This window comes from Pan paniscus, chromosome 10 (genome assembly GCF_029289425.2).
Source record: "Pan paniscus chromosome 10, NHGRI_mPanPan1-v2.0_pri, whole genome shotgun sequence".
Classification (NCBI taxonomy): domain Eukaryota; kingdom Metazoa; phylum Chordata; class Mammalia; order Primates; family Hominidae; genus Pan; species Pan paniscus.
Genome location: NC_073259.2, coordinates 80008843 through 80031535, shown reverse-complemented (window position 1 = coordinate 80031535; position 22693 = coordinate 80008843). Strand labels below are relative to the sequence as shown.

At 39.3% G+C, this 22693-nt stretch overlaps 1 protein-coding gene across 1 annotated transcript in view; it reads right to left on the bottom strand.

Moving 5' to 3' along the window:
• The window catches only part of TPH2 (tryptophan hydroxylase 2), a 96381-nt gene that overhangs the window by 31256 nt on the left and 42432 nt on the right, over nt 1-22693 (bottom strand). The window contains exon 8 of the mRNA XM_003832903.5: nt 9426-9552. Within this exon, the coding sequence (XP_003832951.1) occupies nt 9426-9552 (127 nt within the window). The remainder of the gene's footprint in view (nt 1-9425; nt 9553-22693) is intronic.

Sequence of the window (22693 nt, the reverse complement as noted above, 5' to 3'; positions counted from 1 at the left end):
GTTACCAAGGTAGTTCTATCTTTATGAGTTTCCAAATACCTAAAATAGGATTGTGTTGCTTTGTTTCTCATCTGCAATTATATGATGGCTCTCTGAGAGCCCTAGCATACAGTTCTAAATAACAAAGAAAGATTTGAGTTGCAAAAATATATAACTATTCCAGATTGCAAATGTATTTTTTTCTGAACATAGTGGGCAATGCAGAGCTCCTGTTTGTTTTCCAACTCCAGATGACTGTGGTGTTCTCATCATAATATAAATAGATGGCAAACACCTCATAATGGCAACAACAAATATCATAAGGGAAACATGCACATATGAGTAGAACAAAACAGCCTGGGCTACAATATCAAAGTTCTCAGGAGAGAATTAGTCAGCAGAAAGTGTAGCCTCAGAGCACCCAGGTAGAAAAAGAAAGACCAAGAAAAGGTAGTGCTGAAAATAGTGAAAAAGGACAGAAGTTAAGGTCTATGTGACTAGTTAAAGAATTCGAGCACTTCTTGCAAGATGCTACTACTCTTCTATATGCACAGCAGACATAAAAGTGAAAGTAATGACTTGGAATAGATATTATTAACTTTTAATTAAGTTACTCTTAAAAATAACACACAAACTGATCATCCACACAAACATCTCAATTAAGAATGTATAAAAGTGCATTCCTCCCAGCCCTTTGTCAGCTTTGTATAAAATGATCCAAACAGCTGAACTAGTTCAAAGACTCTACATGGAATAAATAAGCCTGAGGCTTATTTCAAGCTTTCTGTAGAGATACTAAAGTGGTCATTTTTAATGTCATCCATGTTCAGAAAGAACTACAGCTGTGCATAAGTCTTTTAGCATCCAAAGATTCCCCATCCCCAGCCAGGTAGGCAAAGACAAGAGGGACCAGGAAACAAGCTAATATCCTCAGCAGGGAGGAAAATATTAATTAGCAATTTATAAACTAAGGTTACCTTTATAATTACACTTCTAACATAAATTATAGTTGATTATTAGTTTAAGACTGACTGTACATTTCATTACAACTCTCAGCATGAGAAAGTACTGGTTATCCTGAAAATTCAAATACACGTGATTCATGACCACCAAAAGCCCCAATCAATGCAAATTCTTTTACTTGGAACAAATAAATTATTTGTTTTAATCAAGGAAAGTACAAACAGAACCCTGTATTATTAATTTCCTGACACTTCTTTCCTGCAAAAAAAAAAAAAGTAAAATAAAATAGGTGATGGTCTGGTCATGTTCACAATGAATTTCACCCTTTAAAAAAACATTCTAGATTTATATCTCCTAAAATGTGTTTCTTGGAATTCTAAAAGCTTGGCATGCTAATATGCATTTCATAAAAAGAGACCACTGTGACCGTATAATGTATTTTCTTCCTTTTTGTGTTTTGTTTTGTTTCTAAGATTTGTATTACTTGTCAAGTGCACTCCATAGCAATCAGTATCTAAATGTTTAGCGTTCTAACCTTGCCATTATCAGAGCTCAGATGCAGCCACGGTTCTTCCACCCTTTTCCTGGTCAGATAAAAAACCAATTTCTAATTTATGATTACAGTGTATTCTCATTTTCTCTGTCTGTCTCTTGCTGTCTCTTTCTCTTCCCTTTCTGTCTCTCTCTGTCTCTGTCTCTCTCCCCCTCCGTCATCCAGTGACACCTGCGATTCTGCTTATAACTGTAAGCACTGGCCACCCTTTCTTTCTCGCCTGGGAGTATGAACAGCCAGACCCTCTTTGCATGGCATTTATCTTTTTCTAATATTATTTTTGATTGACAAATCATGGTTGTATATATTTATGGGATGCAATGTGATGTTTTGATATTTGTATGTGACATGCATGATTAAATCAAGTTAATTAACCTGTCCATTTATCTCACTTACCTACCTATTATTTTTATGGTGAGACATTTGAAAGTTATTCTCTTAGTTATTTTGAAATATACATTATTATTGACTATAGTCACCCTTCTGTGCAATAGACCTCAAAACCTATTCCTTCTATCTAAAACTTTGTACCCTTTGACCAACAATTCCCAAGTTCACTTTTTTTATACTTTAACATTTCCAAAATGGAGCTTCATCTTACAATATCAAAAATTTAGCTAGCTGAATCTTTTCCCTCTAAAAAAAAAAAAAAGCCACTATTAAATTAACAAAATGGTTTACAACCAATGGCACCTTCAAATGGAGGAGATATGGTAAGTTTAGAAAAATAACTTTTTATCACTTTTGGAGATTCACTCCACATATTATGTTATTAAAGGTTCTAAGAAGTTTGTAATCCCAGCACTTTGGGAGGCCGAGGTGGATGGATCACCTGAGGTTAGGAGTTCGAGACCAGCCTGGCCAACATGGCGAAACTCCATCTCTACTAAAAATACAAAAATTAGCCCGGCACATGCCTGTAATCCCATCTACCCGGGGGGCTGAGGCAGGAGAATCACCTGAACCTGGGAGGCGGAGGTTACAGTGAGCTGAGATCACGCCATTGCACTTTGGCCTGGGCAACAAGAGAGAACTCTGTCTCAAAAAAAAAAAAAAAAAAAGAACACAAAGCTGTTTATTTAAGCTAGTGTTGTCCAAATACATTTGCCCACGGGTCCCTCCTTTTACAGAACTCATAATGCCATTTCATAAAGCTAACATTCCAGGAACCGGTTCTGGGAAAGACTCCTTATTCCCTCATTACCCTTAGCCAAGACTCTTCTCTCATCAGCATTACTGAGATCCAGTAACAAATCTTTCAATCAGAAAGTGAAGGTAAACATGTTTCAGGGTTGACAGAACAGAATGGATCACCTAAAACTCTTGTGGAGGAAAAATTCCAACTGGGCCAGAGGCCGATTTATTCTGCTTTGGAAACATCTGTGGTGTATTCACACTGATTGCTTCCCCCACAGATGATGCACAGCTTTGTCTGTTTCAAATGCCTTTATGATATGAGAAATGAATAGACTGAATTGAAGCCATCTGCATCATAGGATGGGATGTACTGTTTGACGAAAGATGCCCCTTTACATTTTCTAACATTTGGGGGAAGGGAAATCAATATATTTCAGGGACTAGTTCCTAAATTCATCTGATCAGTAAATTTCTGTTTGTGTATTTGTATAAAAATAAATAATGTAAGTTATATGGAAAAACAGCAGACAGAAGAGGATGAGAGCAGAGACACAAAACAGAAGCAATGGCGTGGCTCTCATAGATGAAAGGTCTGTTTTCAGGGCTTGAATAAGTCATAAATACACTCATCTCATACTGCATGATATTTATCTGGTGATATCCTGTTCATCCAGTTGTTAGAAAAGCAGGCAAAATATGGAAATAAGGATGAAAGATTACTATGTGCCTTTCGAAAGACATACTCTCCTATTGTCTAATGGATCTGCATGTCTAAAATGCCACCCACCATTCCTGCTACTGAAATGTGGTCCTTGAACCTGCAGCATCAGCATCATGTGAGATCTGTCAGGAATGCCAAGTCTCAGGCCTCACTCCAGACCCACTCTATCAGAATCTGCATTTTAACATGATCCTCAGGTTACTTCGTATACATCACATTTTGAGAAGCACTGATCCAGGGGATATAATCTTTGTCTGACTTCCTATTTATTATTGATTAGGGTCCACAGACTGTAAAGTTCAATGTTACTTTGTGAAGACTGACAAATTGCAAATTATTTTGTCCACAAGACATGCAAATAATTTCTGCCCAGTAGAAAAGATAACCTCAAGGTTATGGTTTTATTGCCCTGTAGAACATTAACCATTTTGCATCTTATTTCAGGATTCTTTCCTTCAGTGACTATATATTCTTGGTCCCTCAAATTCTTCTTTGAACTAGATTTACCATCCTGCTTTTCCCTCCCTCATTAATGGGTTTTAAATAAATCTTTGACACATGTTCAATGCATATGTATGAGAGTCGTGTTTGTAACAGGTTTAAAGTTATAACTCAAAGGCAAGTCACCTCTCAACCACAATAAGATACTTATCTCTACTGAACACTGTAATAGCTGTCTTTTCTTAGGAAAAATATTGTGCTGTCCAGAAAACAGTAATTGAGAATGTACAATGTGATATAAAGAAGAATCTAGCATGGGCTTGTCCCTCAAGGATAGTATAGTCTAAGGTAGAATTTAATTTTAGATATAAGGACAGAGAATTGAGAGCCTTGTAGTTCTGTTTCAGCTTTTTGCAGACATCACTTGCAGCCAAACAACCTTTTGTTTTCTTTTAGTTTTGGAATTTGAAGCCCTTTAGCATAATATATACATTCTCCAGTTGTCCACATGCTCTGATACTCCTTATTATCTTATATCAGGCTATTTCACACATGTGTGCTACCTAGCTGGCCAATGAAGTAACATTTAAGTTTACAACTCCTAACATACACACTAATCTATTAAATTCACTTCCACTAGTGCTACAGTGGTAAATAGCTGGTCTCAAAACTATAACACACTCTAAGCAGCCTTTATTGGGAATATTTTTACATATCTATCACACACAGACCTCAGACAGCTATGATGAGTATGAAACAGAGTAATGCTGCCACAACCAGTGGTCTTATTTATTATCCACCAGAGGGCAAATTATTTACATGTATAACAATGCATTTGAAATACATTTTCTAAGCATTGTCATCAATTTCTTCAGATACAAAAGAGTTCATTTAAATGGTTCTCAGGGCATAGAAACCATTGCCCACATTAAATAGCAGCGATAGCTTTATTCTCAAAACTGAGCATTATTAAAATGTCAAAATAAATATTCTATAGAAATATAGCAAGGAGATAGAAGAGCCATAGGCAATATAGTCTAGTACCTTGGAAAATCAGACCAAGAAGTTCAAAAGCTGCTTTGGACAAAGAGTTTGGCGGTGCCGATTAGTCCTAGTGGAGGTGGTTTTCTTCTTTAGATGGATTTGTCAATAGCACATCACAGAAAGTTATTACATGTCTGCTTTCACTAGGCATGACTCTCTTTTTCATAAGTGCTTAAATTCACTAAATAAGGAAAAGCAGGCACTATAGAAACAGAGTCATTAATAATATAAATCTCACCTAGAGTCAAAGAGTAATATGGCCTGTCTCATTTTTCTGCATAAATAGTGATTTCCATGGCTTTCCATTTGTCCTCTCTATAGATTTTTCTCCTTTGGTGCATCTCATTGCTCATTTTCCTCTACTTCTTCAGAAGACTTAATGTGAACAACTTTGAGGAAATCAGCTAATAATACCTCTATTTCTCATCTGGCCTTGCTAGCTACCATTATGCACCTGCCATAGACTTTTTATCCCTGCCAGTAAGACCTGAGCTCTTAATATTTTTGTTTCTGCAAGTGGGTCATTAAATTTGCCTTCTAGTTTCAGTATATGGTTTGAGGTTCATTAATATGCATGGTATCCAACAGGTTATTTATTCCAGGGCTTACTTTGAAATTGCCTGGTTGGAATCTGTGGTTTTTTTTTTCAAGACTATCTTCTGGCAATTTTCTATTCACTTTGTTTTTAACTGATGGATGGTATGTGGCTCTTGAAGTCAATAGCAGTTTTAGTATCATTTCAGGAACAATCTCCCTTAGCCTCCTCACGCTGTGTGAGGTTATCCTCCTCCATACTCTCCACATCATACAGAAAAATCCTTCCAAATTTCTCTTTGGTCTGCAAAACACTATTCGAAGTAAATGGGCAGCCTATAGAATTGGGAAAATTTGGAACTGGGAGGGTCATGAGAGACAGAAAGTCAGAGTGAGTTGGGGTGGGAGCTCAAGCAATATTAAGAAAAGAGAAATGAGTGAATCAGTCAAAACCATGGTGAGGCAAACACCCACCCCTACTCCATCCCAAATTCTTCACTGCATTTAAAGCATTTATGTTAAGTCCTTTGCAAGTTTACACTTTCTTTTAAACTTTCAAAGTCATCATAAGACTGCAGGTAGGTTGGCCTCCTTGGAAGGACACTTGATCCTTCCTAGCCATGACCTATATAGAGAAGACCATCTCTTCTAGCTCCTGCCCCCTATCCTGAAGCCCAGCCTCCAACACTGAACTCAGAACTCACTCACACATGGTGAATATTCAGCTAAATCCATTTCTTCTACATAACTACTCATGTATATAAATAAAAAATAATACTGACTCTGGGTTTTTTGTATTTTGGGGTACTAGACTGTGACTTTCTTGAAGAAACTACCACCTCTTTTTTTCCCCCTGTCCCTACCTCATGGTACCTAGGATCCTTTAGCCATTTAAAGAATACCTGGTAGCTTAAATTGGCTTTTGCAAAAAAGCAGGTACATTTCAGGGAAAGGACAATAAAAGAGAGAGGGAGAGAAAAAGAGATGGTGAAACATGATTAATGGCCTAATGTTCTCTACTAGATGGAAGTATTTTTAGCTGTTGGAGCTCAAGCAACTCAAGGCCAAGAGTATTGGAATTATCCTAAGGAATGCAAGCTCCTAAAGAAAACTTACTCACCCTACAAATTTGTTGGCCTAGTAAAATAGATTTCAAGGTATGAGTACTCATTTTTCCCAGAAAGTGTAAAAATAGAAACAAAGAATAATGATCCCATAAAGATTTTGATGGCCTAATCCCCAGAACCTGTGAATATGTTACCTTTGCAGATGTTGATGATGGCCATACATAGTGAGATGGGAAGGTTATCATAAATTATCCGGTGGGCCAAATCTAATCATAGAAGCCCTTAAAAGCACAGGACTTTTCCCAGTCTTGGTCAGTGAGAGAGAGAGATGTGATGAGAGAAACAAGATCAAAGAGATGCAGCGTTGCTGGCTTTAAAGAGGAATGAAGAAAGCCATGAGCCAAGGAATGCAGACGGCCTCAAGAAGGTGGAAAAAGCAACAAAACGGATCATACCCCAGAGCCCCTATAAAGGAACACAGCCCTGCCAAACCAGAGAGATTATTCTGACTAAAACTATTCCTCTATTCCCTCTTTCACTCTTCTCCACTTGACTATCTTTTCTCATCTTTAAAGATTCAGTACAAACTATCCTCTTAAAAAATCTGTTTTGTCGATATAAGCTATAAATTTCCAAAAAGTGAGGAGAACATTGTCATATTCCTTATAAATGTAATTTGAATGATAGAATTAATCAATCATAATTTGATGGACTGTAAAAATAAAGGACAATAAAATGGTATTCGTGTCACTGTTTTAGAAAAAGGATTACCAGCACTCACGAGGATCCACCTCCATTTACATCCATAAACTCCTGCCTTATTTCTTCTTCTCCTCTATTTAGATGCCCATGTTCACATGCACACATGCACACACACACACACACGTCAGCTCCACACAGCCTGGCCATTGAGTATCAGTTTATGGCTATTTAAGGTCAGACAAGTGAGCGATATATCTTGCTCCATGATCAAGGGTATAGGCAGAAGGGAGTCAAAGACTGAAACCAGAAAATTTCAAGGCAAGTTTGAAATGCACAGAAAAGGTTCCAAAACAAGGCATTTAAAACCAGAACCAAGGTTTCAGAACTAAACAACTCATGATATGGTGGTTTTAAAATATATCCACAAATACTTTGACAATCCTTTTTCTAAATGGTGAAAACTAATTCCACTCCAGTTGAGCGTGGGCTGAAATGAGTCCCTTCTAATGAACGGAATATGGCCAATGTGAACAGCATCTGATCAAGCCACAAAAGACATCACAGCTTTCTCCTTGCTCTCACTCTCTGTCATCACTTGTGGAGGAAGCCAGTGGCTATGTCATAAGTAGCTTAAGGAGAGGCCCACATGGTGAGGAACCGAGGCCTCCTGCCAATAGTCACATGAGTGAGCCATTTTGGAAGCCAATTCCCAAACCTTCAGACAATTACAGGCCCAGCCAGCATCTTGACTACAACCTCCTGAGAGTCCCTGAGCCAGAACCACTCAGCTAAGCTGCTTTCAAATTTCCAACCATAGAAATTATGATATAATAGATGTTTGTTGTTTTAAGCCACTAAGCTTTGAGATAATTTATTATATCGTGATGGATAGCCAATACAAATGAGATACAATCCTTATACCAGAAGTTACAAATTGGAAGTCAAGATCTAGATTCAGTCTACAAATATATTTTCTTCAGCTCATAATGGTGGGACTTTTTTTAATAAGCCAACATTTAAAAATCATTAAATTTCATTGAGAAATCTAGATTGCCAGTCTCTCTAAAAAATTTAGGAGGTCTCTAGCAACACAAAGTCCTGCATCCCATCTCTGGCAACAAGCAGTAGAAGCTGAGAACCTGCTATACAAGAGACATGGTGTCCTTGTCCACCACAGCCCCCACCAGAGCCTATTCATCTCCATACTGACCCCAGAGGTCCTTGCCATTTAGATGGCTTCTGCATTGCTATTTATCTTTTAGTTGAGAAATATCTCCCAGTTCCTATATTTTTATCAAAAGTAGGAGACAAAAGATGTACTGAAAGATCTGTGTGTTTTTAAGAAATCTAGGAGAAAACTTATTTCTGGGTGGAAATGAAGAATATTCCTGCATATCAAATATGCCACTGTGGTGTACCTGTGCTGAATACATACAATTTAAGATCGCATTTTTCATCCCTTGGTGGTTTTGCTCACTAGGCTAACTGACTGGTCCCTGTAGGTAATGGGTTGGCTAAAACTGCTTTTTCTCTTCCTGGGCCCTTAGAAATGGAGCTAGGGTACAGCATATGAGCATGCTAGATCTGGCCCTTCAGCATCTTAAAGGTAGCAGCCAACATTAAACCTTTTCTCTCATATTGCTTGTTTTCAGAAGAACTTCAGTTTTAGGAAGATATTATAACATCCATTAAATCTTTTCCTGGTTTTGTACTTAGAATAATTGTTGAGCCTCAGTGTCTTACTCCTTGTTGACTCAAATTGTGTCTGACTACAACCACCTAGAATAATCAGAGAGAGTTTCAGGTGCAACCCCTACTTTATCATATATGTATACCTTTTACTATTACTAATATTTCTGTGAGAGTCAGCAAACCACAGCACACAGGCTAAATCTGCCCACCACCAGCTTTTATAAATAAAGTTTTATTGGGACACAGTCACACTCATTTATTTACTTATTTGTTGTCTGTGGCTGCTTTCATACCACAGTGGCTAAGCTGAGTAATTCTGACAGAGACCTTACGACCCACAAACCTAATATGTTTACTATCTAGCCCTTTATCTCTAGCTGACCCCCGAACAAGAATGATAAAATACAAATGTTTTGGTGGTCAATAAGCTGATAATTCATTGTGCTTCAAAATAATACAACATAGGAAAAGGTAAGTTCACCATGTTTTCTCCAGAATATTTACCTATAACTCATAGTCAATAATCCTGAAGCTTTCTTTACCTTACAAATGGACATAAATAGAACTGGTTTTAAGTTGAAAATGAACTCACCGTGGCTAGTTTCTGAACATCTTCATCTGATGCTCCCAGAGACGCCAGACCTATTTCTTGTGAAAACTGAGCAAACTTAGGATCCGCAAGTAGTGGAACATGTCCCAAGAGTTCATGGCATGTGTCTCTGACAAAAAAGACATCACAAAGATGTGTTAAATAAGAAGCTTTAAATTACCACTGGTAGAACAAGACTTAAAAACCTAAATAAGACCTTGTCACTGTAATTAATTAGTTACTACAGTTCATCAATGCTGGGACTTCTTAATCATTTTAATATGTCTGAAATCCCAGTGCATCTCATAATCAACAGCACTTAAAACATATGATATACCATATTTTAATAACATAAAAGCAACTACTATTTTCAAGCTCTTACTATATACCAAGTACATGGTAAGTGTTTTATTGTATGCTTTATATCTTTTATTCTCAAAACAACCTTAGAGAATTAAAGTAACTTGTTAGCACAGGATCCTATAGATCAGGGATAGGCAAACAACAGCCATGGTCCAAATCTGGTCCATTGCCTGTTTTTGTAAATAAAGTTTTACTGGAATATAGCCATGCCCATTCATTTGTGTATTATCTGTGGCTGCTTTTGATCACACTGCAGAGTTGAGTAGTTGTGACTGAGATCATAGGGCTAAAATAATTAACTAGCTGGCCCTTTACAGAAAAAATTTGCTGTTTCTTGCTATAGATAGTGAGGAAGGCAAAATTGGAATCCAATTTGTCGTGTTTTTCAACTCTTGCTGTTAACCCTTAAGGTGCACTGCAACTCTGTTACACTCTGCCAGGCAATGGGTAATGGCAGAGGATTCTATTGTCATCATCATCAAAGTTGCTTTTCCAGTAGATGATTTATGGCTCTAATATAAGCAACTCTCTTGTGATAACACATTAGAAAATCTCCCAGTTCTCTGCTTTGGTTAGCCTGAACTAGGTAGTAATAGAAGCCTGGAACCTCTCTCATTTGCCTGAGCTTTCATTTGGAGCCAGAAAAGTGAGCAAAAGACAGGTATCTTTCACGACAATACAAGGCAGATGCCTTCCTGAGTCATTGCCATGAATAATGAACCGTTCCATGATACCAAGCTGTAATGGAATGAATTCCCCTATGGTTGTCTGGGAATGGATTGAGATGCAGGAACATTTTAAATTATTGACGAAAAAACACCAATTACCTAGGTAGTAATTAAAAGATAGTTTTGATTTCACTTGTACTCCTCTGAAATCTATCACTTCAAATAGGTGCTAGAATACAAATACCAGGTGCTACCATTATTACAACTATAAAGTATGTTGGATGGTCACACAGTTGAAGCAAATGAATGATGGTCAAGGGCCAAGATTGATGCCCACATAAAACAGATAGCATCACTCAATCACTCAATCAAAAACTCTTATTCCCACAACTCAAACCGTATCCCCAATCTTGGCCAGTTACTTCATAGAGAGCAGGTTGAAAGGGCAGCCACTTGAGAATAGTGGACAGGATACTGAAACAAACTCCAAATTCATCCCTTGTCAACTGTGTCAATAACTTCCTTTTTGGTACATGAACTGAACTGAATTTGTTTTTTAAAACAAAAGGCATACGAGGTGGTTATTCTTCAATCACATTGCTTATGGCAAAGAAGCAGATTCACTGGATTTTAGGGTATAGGGGCATTTAAATGTAATCCAAGCCCTTCATTTTACATATGAAGAAATGAAAAATAAAGAAGAGAGAGAGAATATACTGAGCTCCTACTATGTACTAGGTACTGTGCTAAATGTTTTCATGTCACATTGGTAACTGAATCTTTCCTTACGTGTTTTATAAAGGAATAATAAATATAAATAAGAGAAGCTTTATTATTCCAATTTAACAAATGAGGAAGCTAAAATTTAGTAAATCTAAGAATCTTTTCCTAGGCTACCACACTTTTGGCAAAGACAGAGACATTTTTTTTTTTAATCAGGGTCTCCCTTTGTTGCCCGGGCTACAGTGCAGTAGTGCAATCACAGCTCATCGCAGCCTGGACCTCCTGGGCTCAAGCGATCCTCCCACCTCAGCCCCTCAAGTAGTTGGGACTACAGGTGCATGCCACCACACCTGGCTAATTTTTTGTAGAAATGTCAGGGGCGGGGGTGGGGGTGGGGGTGGGGGTTCCTCACAATGTTGCCCAAGCTAGTCTTGAACTTCTGACCTCAAGCGATCCGCCCACCTCGGCCTCCCAAAGTGCTGGGATTACAGGCATGAGCCACTGCACCCAGCCCAGAGACAAGGTTTGAAATCAAATTTTTTGAACTCCAAAGCTACACTCTTTCTGCTCTCTGTTGTTTCAATTTGCAGGTATGGTGTAAGCAAGAAAGGGGCTGGGGCGTACATAGCTTAGGCCGTAGGAAGAGTTTAGCCAAGCTAGCTAGCACAAGTAAAAATGTAGTCAGTATTTCCTAAGTCTCTTTTCCTCCAACTCAGTGCTTCTCAACTTTCCAAATCACTTGAGGAGCATTTTAAAAATACCGAATGGCTAGGCCCTGCCTTAGACTAATTCAATCAGGCTCCCTGAGATAAACCTGAGCATTTTTTTAAAACTCTCACCAGGTGATAATAAGACACAGCCAGGGCTGAGATTCACTGTGATAACTGATGACTCTAGGAGCTCTCCTAGCAAGCTTCAAGCAACTAGTACTTAAAACTACAACTGAATGTGATTATGTAATTTAGAGCTGTTCAAGTTTAATTCCACTAAAATTACATCATGATACTGAAGAATAATTAAAGGTGGTGACTGAGAGGTAGATGGGTAACTAATTCATTCTCCATGTGCATTTGATTCAGTTACAAGTCCAATAGTTCTAAGCCGGGAGTGGACCCTATGGACTCATTCTTGCGATCAATTTTTTTAAAAGGTCATGCCGCCTGCACCAATATTGGAATTAAGATCAAGTAACCTACCATGGAAAAATCTGAAAACCTCCATTGTGGCTCATGATGTAAATGCTAAAGAGCTCCCACTGATCCAGGCAGAAGATGTGGCAACAATAATTTTAAATTAGTCACTATGTCAAACTCCAAGAAAATACTGAAGATGATGAGTATTCTCTCATTGACATAAACAAGGTGAGCAGAAACTAAAGTAACAATTACAGTGAATGCTTACTATGAGCCAGGCACTGTGCTAAATGCTTCATAATGTAAGAAGAGAATAGGGTAGGTCAAAGCTACAGTGGTGGTAGATGCTTGGTGCAGTACAGAATTTACCTTTGAACTTGTTAAATACTTGAAGAAAGCCAATCCAAAAGACAGTCTTCTGTCTACTTAGACACTAATGGAGTCCGAAAGCTTACTGGTAGAACATAAGGTGAAAAGTTAGCAGTTAGGAAAATACTAGAGATCCAAAGACATTCAGGAGTCAGTTCTCCATGATAGAAAAAGGAGCTATTACCTGAGTGTTAAGACGTCATTATCAGAAACCTGTAACTCACTAGCCAACTTAAGAACCTTTAATATCATTGCAATGACAAAGTAATCTAACTACACATAGAAGAGGATAAAAGAAATTATAAATTTGGAAGAAAAAATCATACAATACAGCAGAGTAAGTTATATTGTTTCATTAAGAATGAAAGCCTGAAGTGAGTTGTCTAGCAGAATTATTAATGGAACCTCAGAGATACTCTTTGCTCTGTTATAAGTAGAAATGATCATGCTGTATTTTGCTAACTTGTGCCCACTTCTCAGCTCCATTTCCACGCAGAGACCCTGAGAAAGAACTTCCCTTCAGATTCCTGAACAAAGTGTGGACATAGCATGTCATTGGGCCAAGGCTTTAAGCACCTGTATTTCAAGACCAGGAACAAGGTTATTATATTTTATGTCTTTGGTGAAACTTTCTCAGAAATAAACACCATATTGTTCTCTATCCCACTGTGTTTGGCTAAGGTACATGTAGACAAAGGAAATTGAAGTGCCTGGAAACTCTTCAACCAAAGAGCAAAGATTTTTAACATTACTAATAAAAGCAATTTATTAACTTTGAAAAGTTTACTTTTTTTAGATTCTCTGCAGAGGACTTAGAAGCTGAAGTCACTTCCACTCTTTGGGGCAGAGAGGGGTTCCAGGCTATGGGGAGTCTGAGGGAGAATGCAGACTGCGAAGCCTTCTCTCTAACCTCTGTGCCAATTAAGGTCTGTTGGGCTGAAATTATGCTATTAAACTCTATTTTACAAAGTGCAAATGCCACTGCGCTGTGTCCTGCATGTAAAGTAGCTTGAGATCCCTACTTTGGTTGTATCATCCACAGCCGAACCCCTGAGTATCTAATTATGAACAGGTTTCCGATGTGAGTTCACAACTATTGCCTTATCTCACCAGATCTCTCCAAGAAGATTCAATTATTTGGCCATAATTGCACCTGTCAGTACATGCGGCCTCCAATCTGTACATCAGCAAACTTTTCTCTTTTTAACTCCCATCCCTTTGATACATTTTTGCCTGAATAATGCTTTTTAGAGTCCTTTTCACAAATGTGCTCTGTTCACTGGAAATACAAGACCTTTCAAAGCTGTTAACACTGTAAAACATCATGTCTCCTTTTTATTTAAAAAAAAAAAAAGCAAGAGCTGATATCAGACACTAAACTTTTGCTGCTCTAAATTGGAGTCTTCTCTGATAAGCCCTGCTAGGGGGATTCTAAAGCCTGCAGAAACAGGTCCACAAAGGAGCCTCGGCGAAATGTCTGTGGGAAATTCTTAACTCAGTCCAAGAAAGTAGCCATCATTTTGCTATGAAGAAATAAGGGTTCTGGTTGTTAAGTTCAAATTCAAAATGAGTCTGGCATTTTTCTCCTCTTATCAGTTTTCAAAGCTGACTCTTCACACTACGTGTTGAACAACTCCTTTTTATTTTTGTTGTAAATGAAAGCCTTTATGAGGAATTGAGTGAGCATCCAACATTTGCTTCCCATCCAAAATCTGCACATCTGTCTTTTAAAACATATTTCTTTAGGTTTTGTTTGCTCTAAATGACACAGAAGCCAACACTTTAGCTAAATCACGAAGAGAAGGAAAGGGAGATGAGCGGGAGAGGTGAAGACTTTGCATTAATAAAAGGAAGCAGGAGGATGAGCTGGGAGCCAAAATAGGGTGCGTTTTTCAGCTTTCACACAACAGTTGGTGGGTAAATGCAAGTAATGTGGGATAACACGCTGGGATGCGTTGCAGACAGGTGACTTAGTTTGCTTTCACTGCATAAGATGATAAGGGGAATTAACTTGGTAGTGAGGCAACTTTTTCTCAGGGTTTGTTTTGGAGCCATATACAGAGTTTCTTTAGTTTAGATTTAAAATAGCATACTGTAAAATCTGACCCAGATAAGATTTTAGGCAATTCTTATGATCACTCCTTCTTATATCCCTATCAGAGTATAGCTACAAAAAGTCACCTTTTTTTCTTTTTTTTTTTTTTAATAAAGCCAGGAACCTGGATGTTGCATTGGGGAAAATCTTCTTTGCTTTTTCCCCTTAGGAATCATAAGGATGTGCACTGATGTTTCTCTTCTTTACTACAATTCTTTTAAGACTGGCAGATATTATAGTGGTCTTTCTTAAAATTTAGTTCATTGTGTGCCTATTTGTACCAGGTGCTATATTAGGAAATGTGGCTTAAAAGTAAATAAGGCATAATCTTAGAATAACTCCTAGCAAAAGTCACCATCTGGTTCCAGAAAAAGGCAATCAAATAGCAAGTACAAACTTTCCTGATGCATAAAAAGAAACAATTTCCAGTTCTTAGAGGGACCACAGAAAGAGTGCAATGGAAATTCTGTTGGTATATCACTAGCTCCCTACTGATATAGCTTAGATATTTGTACCCAGCCAAAATCTCACGTTAAAATGTAAACCCCAATGTTGAAGGTGGGGCGTGGTGGGAGGTGACTGGATCACGGGGGTGGATTTCTCATTAATGATTTAGCACCATCCTCTTGGTGCTGTCCTCGGGATAGTGAGTGAGTTCTCCCGAGATAAGGTCGTTTAAAAGTGTGTGGTACACCCCCTCCAACTCTCTCTCTCATTCCTCCTTTCGCCATGTGAAGTGTTCCCTTTTTGTCTTCCATCATGTTTGGAAGCTTCCTGAGGTCCCCCAGAAACAGATGCCACTACGCTTCCTGTGCAGCCTGCAGAACCGCGAGCCAATTAAACCCCTTTTCTTTATAAATTTCCCAGTCTCGGGTATTTTTTATAGCAATGCAAGTATGACCTAATACACCCACCATTTCTGAAGTGTTTCTTATTTCTTGAAGAAATAAAAGATATTTAACTTTCTCTCCACCTCTCCAAGTTCAGTGTAATTAAGAAAGCAATATAACACAACAGTCAAAAGCATATACCCTACAGTCAGACCTAAGTTCATCTCTCATATTCTCGTGTAGGCAAATTACTTAGAGCAGCACTGTCCAATCGGACTGTCTGCAATGATAAAAATGTTCTGTATCTGCACCATCCAATATAATAGCCACTTGACACAGGTGTCTACTGAACACTTGAAACGTGGCTAGTGCTACTGAAGAACCAAATGTGTACTTTTATTTAATTTTAATTAATAAATGTAGATAACCACATCTCACCATATTGGACAGCACAGACATAGTGTTTTCTCATCTATAAAATGGAGATTGTAAGATTTCTTCTCTCTTATATTATTTTTTCTTTTATTGAGATGGAGTTTCCCTCTTATCACCCAGGCTGGAGTGCAGTAGCCTGATCTCGGCTCACTGCAAGCTCTGCCTCCCGGGTTCAAGCGATTCTCCTGCCTCAGCCCGCCGAGTAGCTGGGATTACAGGCACCCGCCACCACCCCAGGCTAATTTTTTTGTATTTTTAGTAGAGATGGAGTTTTATCATGTTGGGCCAGGCTGGTCTCAAACTCCTGACCTCAGGTGATCTGCCCGTCTCGGCCTCCCAAAGTGCTAGGATTACAGGCGTGAGCCACCGCACCCAGCCATCTCTTACATTATTAAACAATGTAGTAAGAGAATGCGTTGAAAATCTTAGTTCCCGTAAGTTAGGTATTATTACTTATTATATTAAATTGTATTTATACCTAAGCCTATCATACTTGAATAAGTTTTGCCCTTTGAGAAGGTACTTTATCACTTAAAAAGGAGTAAGTTTCTTCAGGACAGAGATTAGGCCATGTTCGTATTTGGGTCTGCAGTGCTTAAAAAAGCCTGGCACATAAGATATGCTCAATAACTGCTTTTTTAACTCAACTGAATAGAGCAGGTGATGATGGGGCTCTGTTGTTCCAAATAGAAGTGAATCCAAGTGAAACTCAAGTATGGTTTTCCTAATTTCCAGTGTCACATAAAGGCTTTGGACCAGAACTTGGTTTTGCTATTTTCTAGTTGTGTAACCTTAGGGAAATTACCTGACTTCTTTGAACCTTGGAATTGCCATCTGTAAAATGGTGACAATCCTGTCCACCTAATAGAGATGAGTGGGATGATGCCAGACAAACAGAACGTGTGTGGGAAATGTCTGCTCCCTCTTTCCTTCTCTCTTGTGGTGGCTTCTGTGCCCATCCATAGACACAATTCTCTACACGGTAGTAAAGAGGTATGAACAGTGATTACCTCTTTCTTGCATAAAATTCAATCATTTTGGATTTCTTCTTCTGAACTTGCAATTTAAAAATGCAAATACTCCTGGAAAAATTTCTCCCTGGTCATCTCAGTCTTCCACACCTGAAAATACATAATGAACCTCTCCCTGACTACAGAGTGCTGAAGGAATATAAATTTTGATTTGGGCCAGGTGCTTCTAAGTGCTAATTTTGGATTATGGGCTCCGCACAAGGAAAACAGAACTGGGTGCAGGGGTAGGGGAGAGTGACATAAGGAATCCTGCTTTGAATCTGCTAAAAAAAAAAAAGAAGAGTGGCTGAAGTATTGAAGCTTTATCCCAAGTCACTACAGAAAACAGCCTAAAGAACAAAAACAGGGCTCCAGCAGACAGTTAGACACAATTTTGGTTTCAAACTGCACATTTTAAATAATGTATATGATTTTTTAAAAATAGAATGTATATTGTTAGAATGCTTAAGCTCTTTAGACAAAAGGCTCTATAAGAAATCTCAGGGGTTATTTTTGCTTTAGGCACTTCACAAAACTAGACACAATATTGCAATTGAAAACTTGGGAGTCCAGGTCTAGGAACGTGGCCTTGTAACTAAGGACGCACTGGAATTTTATGAGGCACATTATCCCTCCACATGAATTTAAGAGGTGCCGAGTAAGGGTGGACTTATTTGGTATTTTTATAAAGCTTTTTTCTCTCCAAAGATCAAAGTGTTATTTCATCATCTCTCACACAGGGAGGTTAAATGGCTTGCCGACAGTCACACTGGGAGCTGAGAGTGGGGCCTACATTTCTGGGCAATCAGTCCTTAGGTCCTTCTGCCTGAGGACACAGCAATCTCCCACCTGCATTACTGCCCTTTGAGAAGGTACTTTATCACTTAAGAAGGAGTAAGTTTCTCCAGGACGGAGGTTAGGCCATGTTCATATTTGGGTCTGCAGTGCTTAGAAAAGCCTAGCATATAAGCTATGCTCAATACTGTAGAGAGGTGCTGTCCCCTTCTCTTTCCCAGTGAGATAGCAGATGCCTCCTCCTCTTGATAAATGGGGCAGACCAACTGTGACCTTGTGAAGATCAAAGGGGAGGGCGGGCCTCTAAGGAGCCTGGAAGTTGGGCCGAGAACTGGATGGGGCAGCACAGCACTAAACTATATAACAGCCATAAACAGTCTTTAGGGTTCTGGCAAATCAGTGTCACCAAATAAAAGTAAGGAAGTATCCCTTTCAAGGCCAGGTACAGTGGCTCACGCCTGTAATCCCAGCATTTTGGGAGGCCAAGGTGGCTGGATCACGAGGTCAGGAGTTCGAGACCAGCCTGACCAACATGATAAAACCTCGTCTATACCAAAAATACAAAAATTAGCCAGGCGTAGTGGCGGGCCCCTGTAATCCCAGCTACTCAGGAGGCTGAGGCAGGAGAATCGCTTGAACCCAGGAGGCGGAGGTTACAGTGAGCTGAGATCGCACCACTGCACTCCAGCCCGGGCAACAGAGTGGGACTCCGTCTCAAAAAATAAAAAAAGAAAGTAGCCTTTTCAAATCCCTTCTACAAAATATGCCATTGGAAAACAACAACAACAATAACAAAAATGCTATTCAGCTTCAGCATACAAATAAGTTTTGAGTATTTTTGTTTAGTGTTACTGATTAACAAAGTAGTGGCTAAGCCCACAGGTGCTGGCATTACTCCTGAAGTTCAAACCCTGACTCACGTACTTACCAGCTGTGTTACCTTGGGCAATGTACTTAACCTTTCTGTGTCTTATTTCCTCATCTATAAACTCAGAATAATAATATAACAACTCAAAGTGTTGTAGTATTAGGTGAGTCCGTCCATACATAACACTTAAAATAGTGTCTGGTGCTATTAACAGTAAACCTGTGTCCAGTTGATATATAGTAGACATGTTTGCTATTCATAGTAAAAGTATTGTTGCTACTGCTGTTGTGATTGCTGTCAAGATTATCTATGCTGAAGGATGGAAGGAATTAAAGTATTTTCAGGTCTTGGGGCCTCTAACATCTTAACTGGCCCTTGGTATAGCCCAAACCAGACTTCTCCTAAGGGAGAGCATGGCTACCAAACTGAGGGTATGTGCACCAGTTACAAAGCAGGAAAGGTAGGCCAGATGACCGGCTTTCTGGGAACATGCCATTTTCCAAGAATCACCAGTAATAATGCTGCACTGCAATCCTGAGCAGCAAGAATGGTAATAGTGCTATGGAGGAAGCCAGGTGGATGAGCAGAAGGCTTGGCACCAAGCTCGCATGTCCCATGGGAAAGAACAAGTTTAAGCTAAACACAGCTCGTGGGCATGCAGGTTAAACTCCGTAAAGCCCTGGTTTATCCTCCCAGCTCTGCAGGAAGACCATGCTGAGATGACTTCAGCAGGGCCTGATATTAAAAACACCAACAACAGCCAGGGCCCAAGTCCCAGAACCTCTCGAGTGGGAACAAGGAGGAAAAGTTGGGAAAGAAAAAATTCATATTTTTCCTCTCATTATGGACCTAGTGAGAGACATCTGTTCAATCAAGAGAGGAGCAACCAAGCTTTCCTAATAAGCAAAAAATTCATTTACTTTACTTAGAAACGGATGAAAAATGTGTCAGAAATAATTCACTTTTATTTTTCTTATAAAATTAAACAGCGGCAATTATAAGAAAAATCACCTGACTACAAAGCCTTTAAACAGTTATATTTAAAAATAACATTAATTGCCACTAAACTGGTCAACTGCAACAAAAAAGATGTTCCTTAACACAAAGGTATTTCATTGTATTACGGCAATATAAGTTGCAATATTAGTCACTGGTGCCCTGAATTATTCCTCAATGCTGAAAGTTTGCTCTTTGATTTGAAAAGTGACGCCGGCAGAAAAGAAGAGATGTGTGGAATGGGAACAACACAGCAAAGGGTGCTGCTTTGGCATTAGAAATAGAACACCACACCCATATGGCCCAAGCTAGCGGCCAGTGATAAGAGCTGTGAGTTATCGTTCCTACCTAGCAGACTGGGCCCTCACTTTGCCTTTTAAACAGACCACTGAGACATCTGACCATGAACCTTAAGGGGCCCACACACTGCTAGTTGCCAGGGTTTGTGCTATCTCTCTCTTTCTCTCTCTCTCTCTGTCTCTCTCTCTCTGTGTGTCTGTCTGTCTGTCTCTCTCTCTCTCTCTCTCTTTCTCTCTCTGCCTGACTCTCCATTCCTGATCCACAGGACCCAGGGTTGAAGGAGGACTGCGTTCCTGATACACTGCACCCTCTCTGCCTAGGATCTGCAAGTAACCCTGTTCTAAAAGATGAGGTGGACGGAGGGCATAGCATGAGAGAGCACACAATGGACTTCCCAGAGAGACAAAAAGGAGATCAGGGAGATTTAGAACTTCTCAAGATTTTGTTCTGCCACTGTACACATGCCAGGCGACGCTCACATGCCTACATAACTTGGAACTCTGCATCTTTCCCTCTCATTCCAGTGAGTGAGAGGGAAGGTTTATTGGAATAACTTTGAATTTGGCCCAATTGATTTTTTTTAAAGGAAATCATTTGCAAACTTCATTACCCAATTAGTGAGAACATTGCAACCACAGCTGATCAAAGCATGGAGCCAGGCAAAACTGAAATGCAGATTCATTGCCTCAGGCACTGCTCAAAGGGAGAAAAAGCAAGAGTCCATTTCCTCTTCTAGCAGATCAGTGACCTTTCAATCCAGGCATTAATGCATAGAAAAGCAACTCCTCCCACCAGGAAAACCAGAAGTCACTAATTTGCCAGGGGTTCTTTATTGTCTTCCAGGCCAGAAAACTTTCCCCCAGGAAACCAGTCTAATCTGCCATCACTTTTTTTTTTATTTGTATAGATTCAGGGAGTCCATGTGCAGATTTGTTACAGGAATATATTGTGTGAAGGCAAGGTTTGGTTTCTAGTGTACCAGGTTTAGAGAAGCCAGAGTCTTTAAAATTGTAAAATGTAAAAAGAAGTCGAAGATATGTTTAAAATCCAATGTGTGTTGAAAGCTCTGATGGCAAAATACATTCTATCAGACTGAAAGGGAAAATAAAATTCTTTTTTCAGATAATGTCTTTTTTGTTGCTTCATGCTCATTTCTACCTGGATCTTCAGTGCTCACCTTTGTCTCATTAGCGCAGCCTCCACTACAACAGTTCAGCAATTGAAAGCAGTTATTTGGAAACACAGTACAAGCAGCAAACACAGTAGCCAAGTTGAACTTCATAAATTGGAGAATCTGCCCTCTAGTTGGTTTTCAATTGAGGAAATGGGATTTCATTACAAAGACAATGCCTGTGAAAGTGCTTGGGCAGGAAACAGCCCTCCCAGTATAGTACCCATAGATTCAAACTATGTGGCTGAGAAGGGACTTAGGACTTTGCGATATACAAGGATTAAAAAGATCTTTACAGAGAATTTTGTCTGCATAGTATATTTCTGGAAGGATGAAATGGAAACTAGTAGCAGTGGTTGCCTCTGGAGAGGATGCACTGGGTATCAAGCGGACAGAGGATGGAAAGAAACTCATTGTTCACAGTATATACCTTTTAGTGAACTTTAAATTCTGAATTATGCATATGTATTACCTATTCATAAAGTAATAATTTTAAAAACCAAATGAAAGGCCTGTAATCCCAGCACTTTAGGAGGTCGAGGCAGGTGGATCACCTGAGGTCAGGAGTTCAAGACCAGCCTGGCCAATATAGCAAAACCCCATCTCTACTAAAAACACAAAAAATTAGCTGGGTATGGTGTCACACGCCTGTAATCCCAGCTACTGAGGAGGCTGAGGCAGGAGAATTGCTTGAATCCAGGAGGCAGAGGTTGCCGTGAGCTGAGATTGCACCACTACACCTGACAGAGTGAGACTCTGTCTTAAAAAAAAAAAAAAAAAAACGAATGATATGAAACCCACAAAAAATAAAGGGCTTGTAAAAACAACCCCGAGTGAGTGAATCCCAAGTTTCCATCCTCTGACTTAGTCTCCTCTTATCTGTGTAGTCATAGGAGACTTGGAAGAAAAATTACTACTCAAATCTATTGTGGGTGCTTTACATTCACTTCTGAGTTTATAATCTTTATTTGTAACTACCAGAAACTTCTCCATCTGGAGGTTCCAGCCATGGGCACCTCACAGACAAAATACCCCAAACCCAAATCCTCCTCTTCCCTCCCTCTTTCCTTTTCTCTTCCCTCCAAGCTTGATCCTCCTCCAATATTCTCAGTCATTATTAGAAATGACTTTCCACTCAGCTTCCCAAACAAAAACCTTAGCCCTACCTTAGGGGACCTCCCCTCGTCTCACCCCTATTGTAGTCACTGGATATTGTTACTTCCATCTCTGTGGTGTTAAGAGGGCATTAAATAGGTGCCCTCTTGTACTATACCTCTGACCTCATCTAGCTCCACACCTTTTGAACTATATTCCTTCATAGAATGTGAGCTCCCTAGCTGGTTTTCCGTGTTGTTCATTCTCAACAATTCCCCAGCCCTCACCCCCAGTCATTTTTCTCCAATACACTTACCTAACTATGCCTAAGAACCTTGGATAGCTCCCCGTTGCCTACAGAATTAAGTCCAAATGTCCTAGTTTGACAAATGGTCATTTATAACATGGCCTGAAGATACA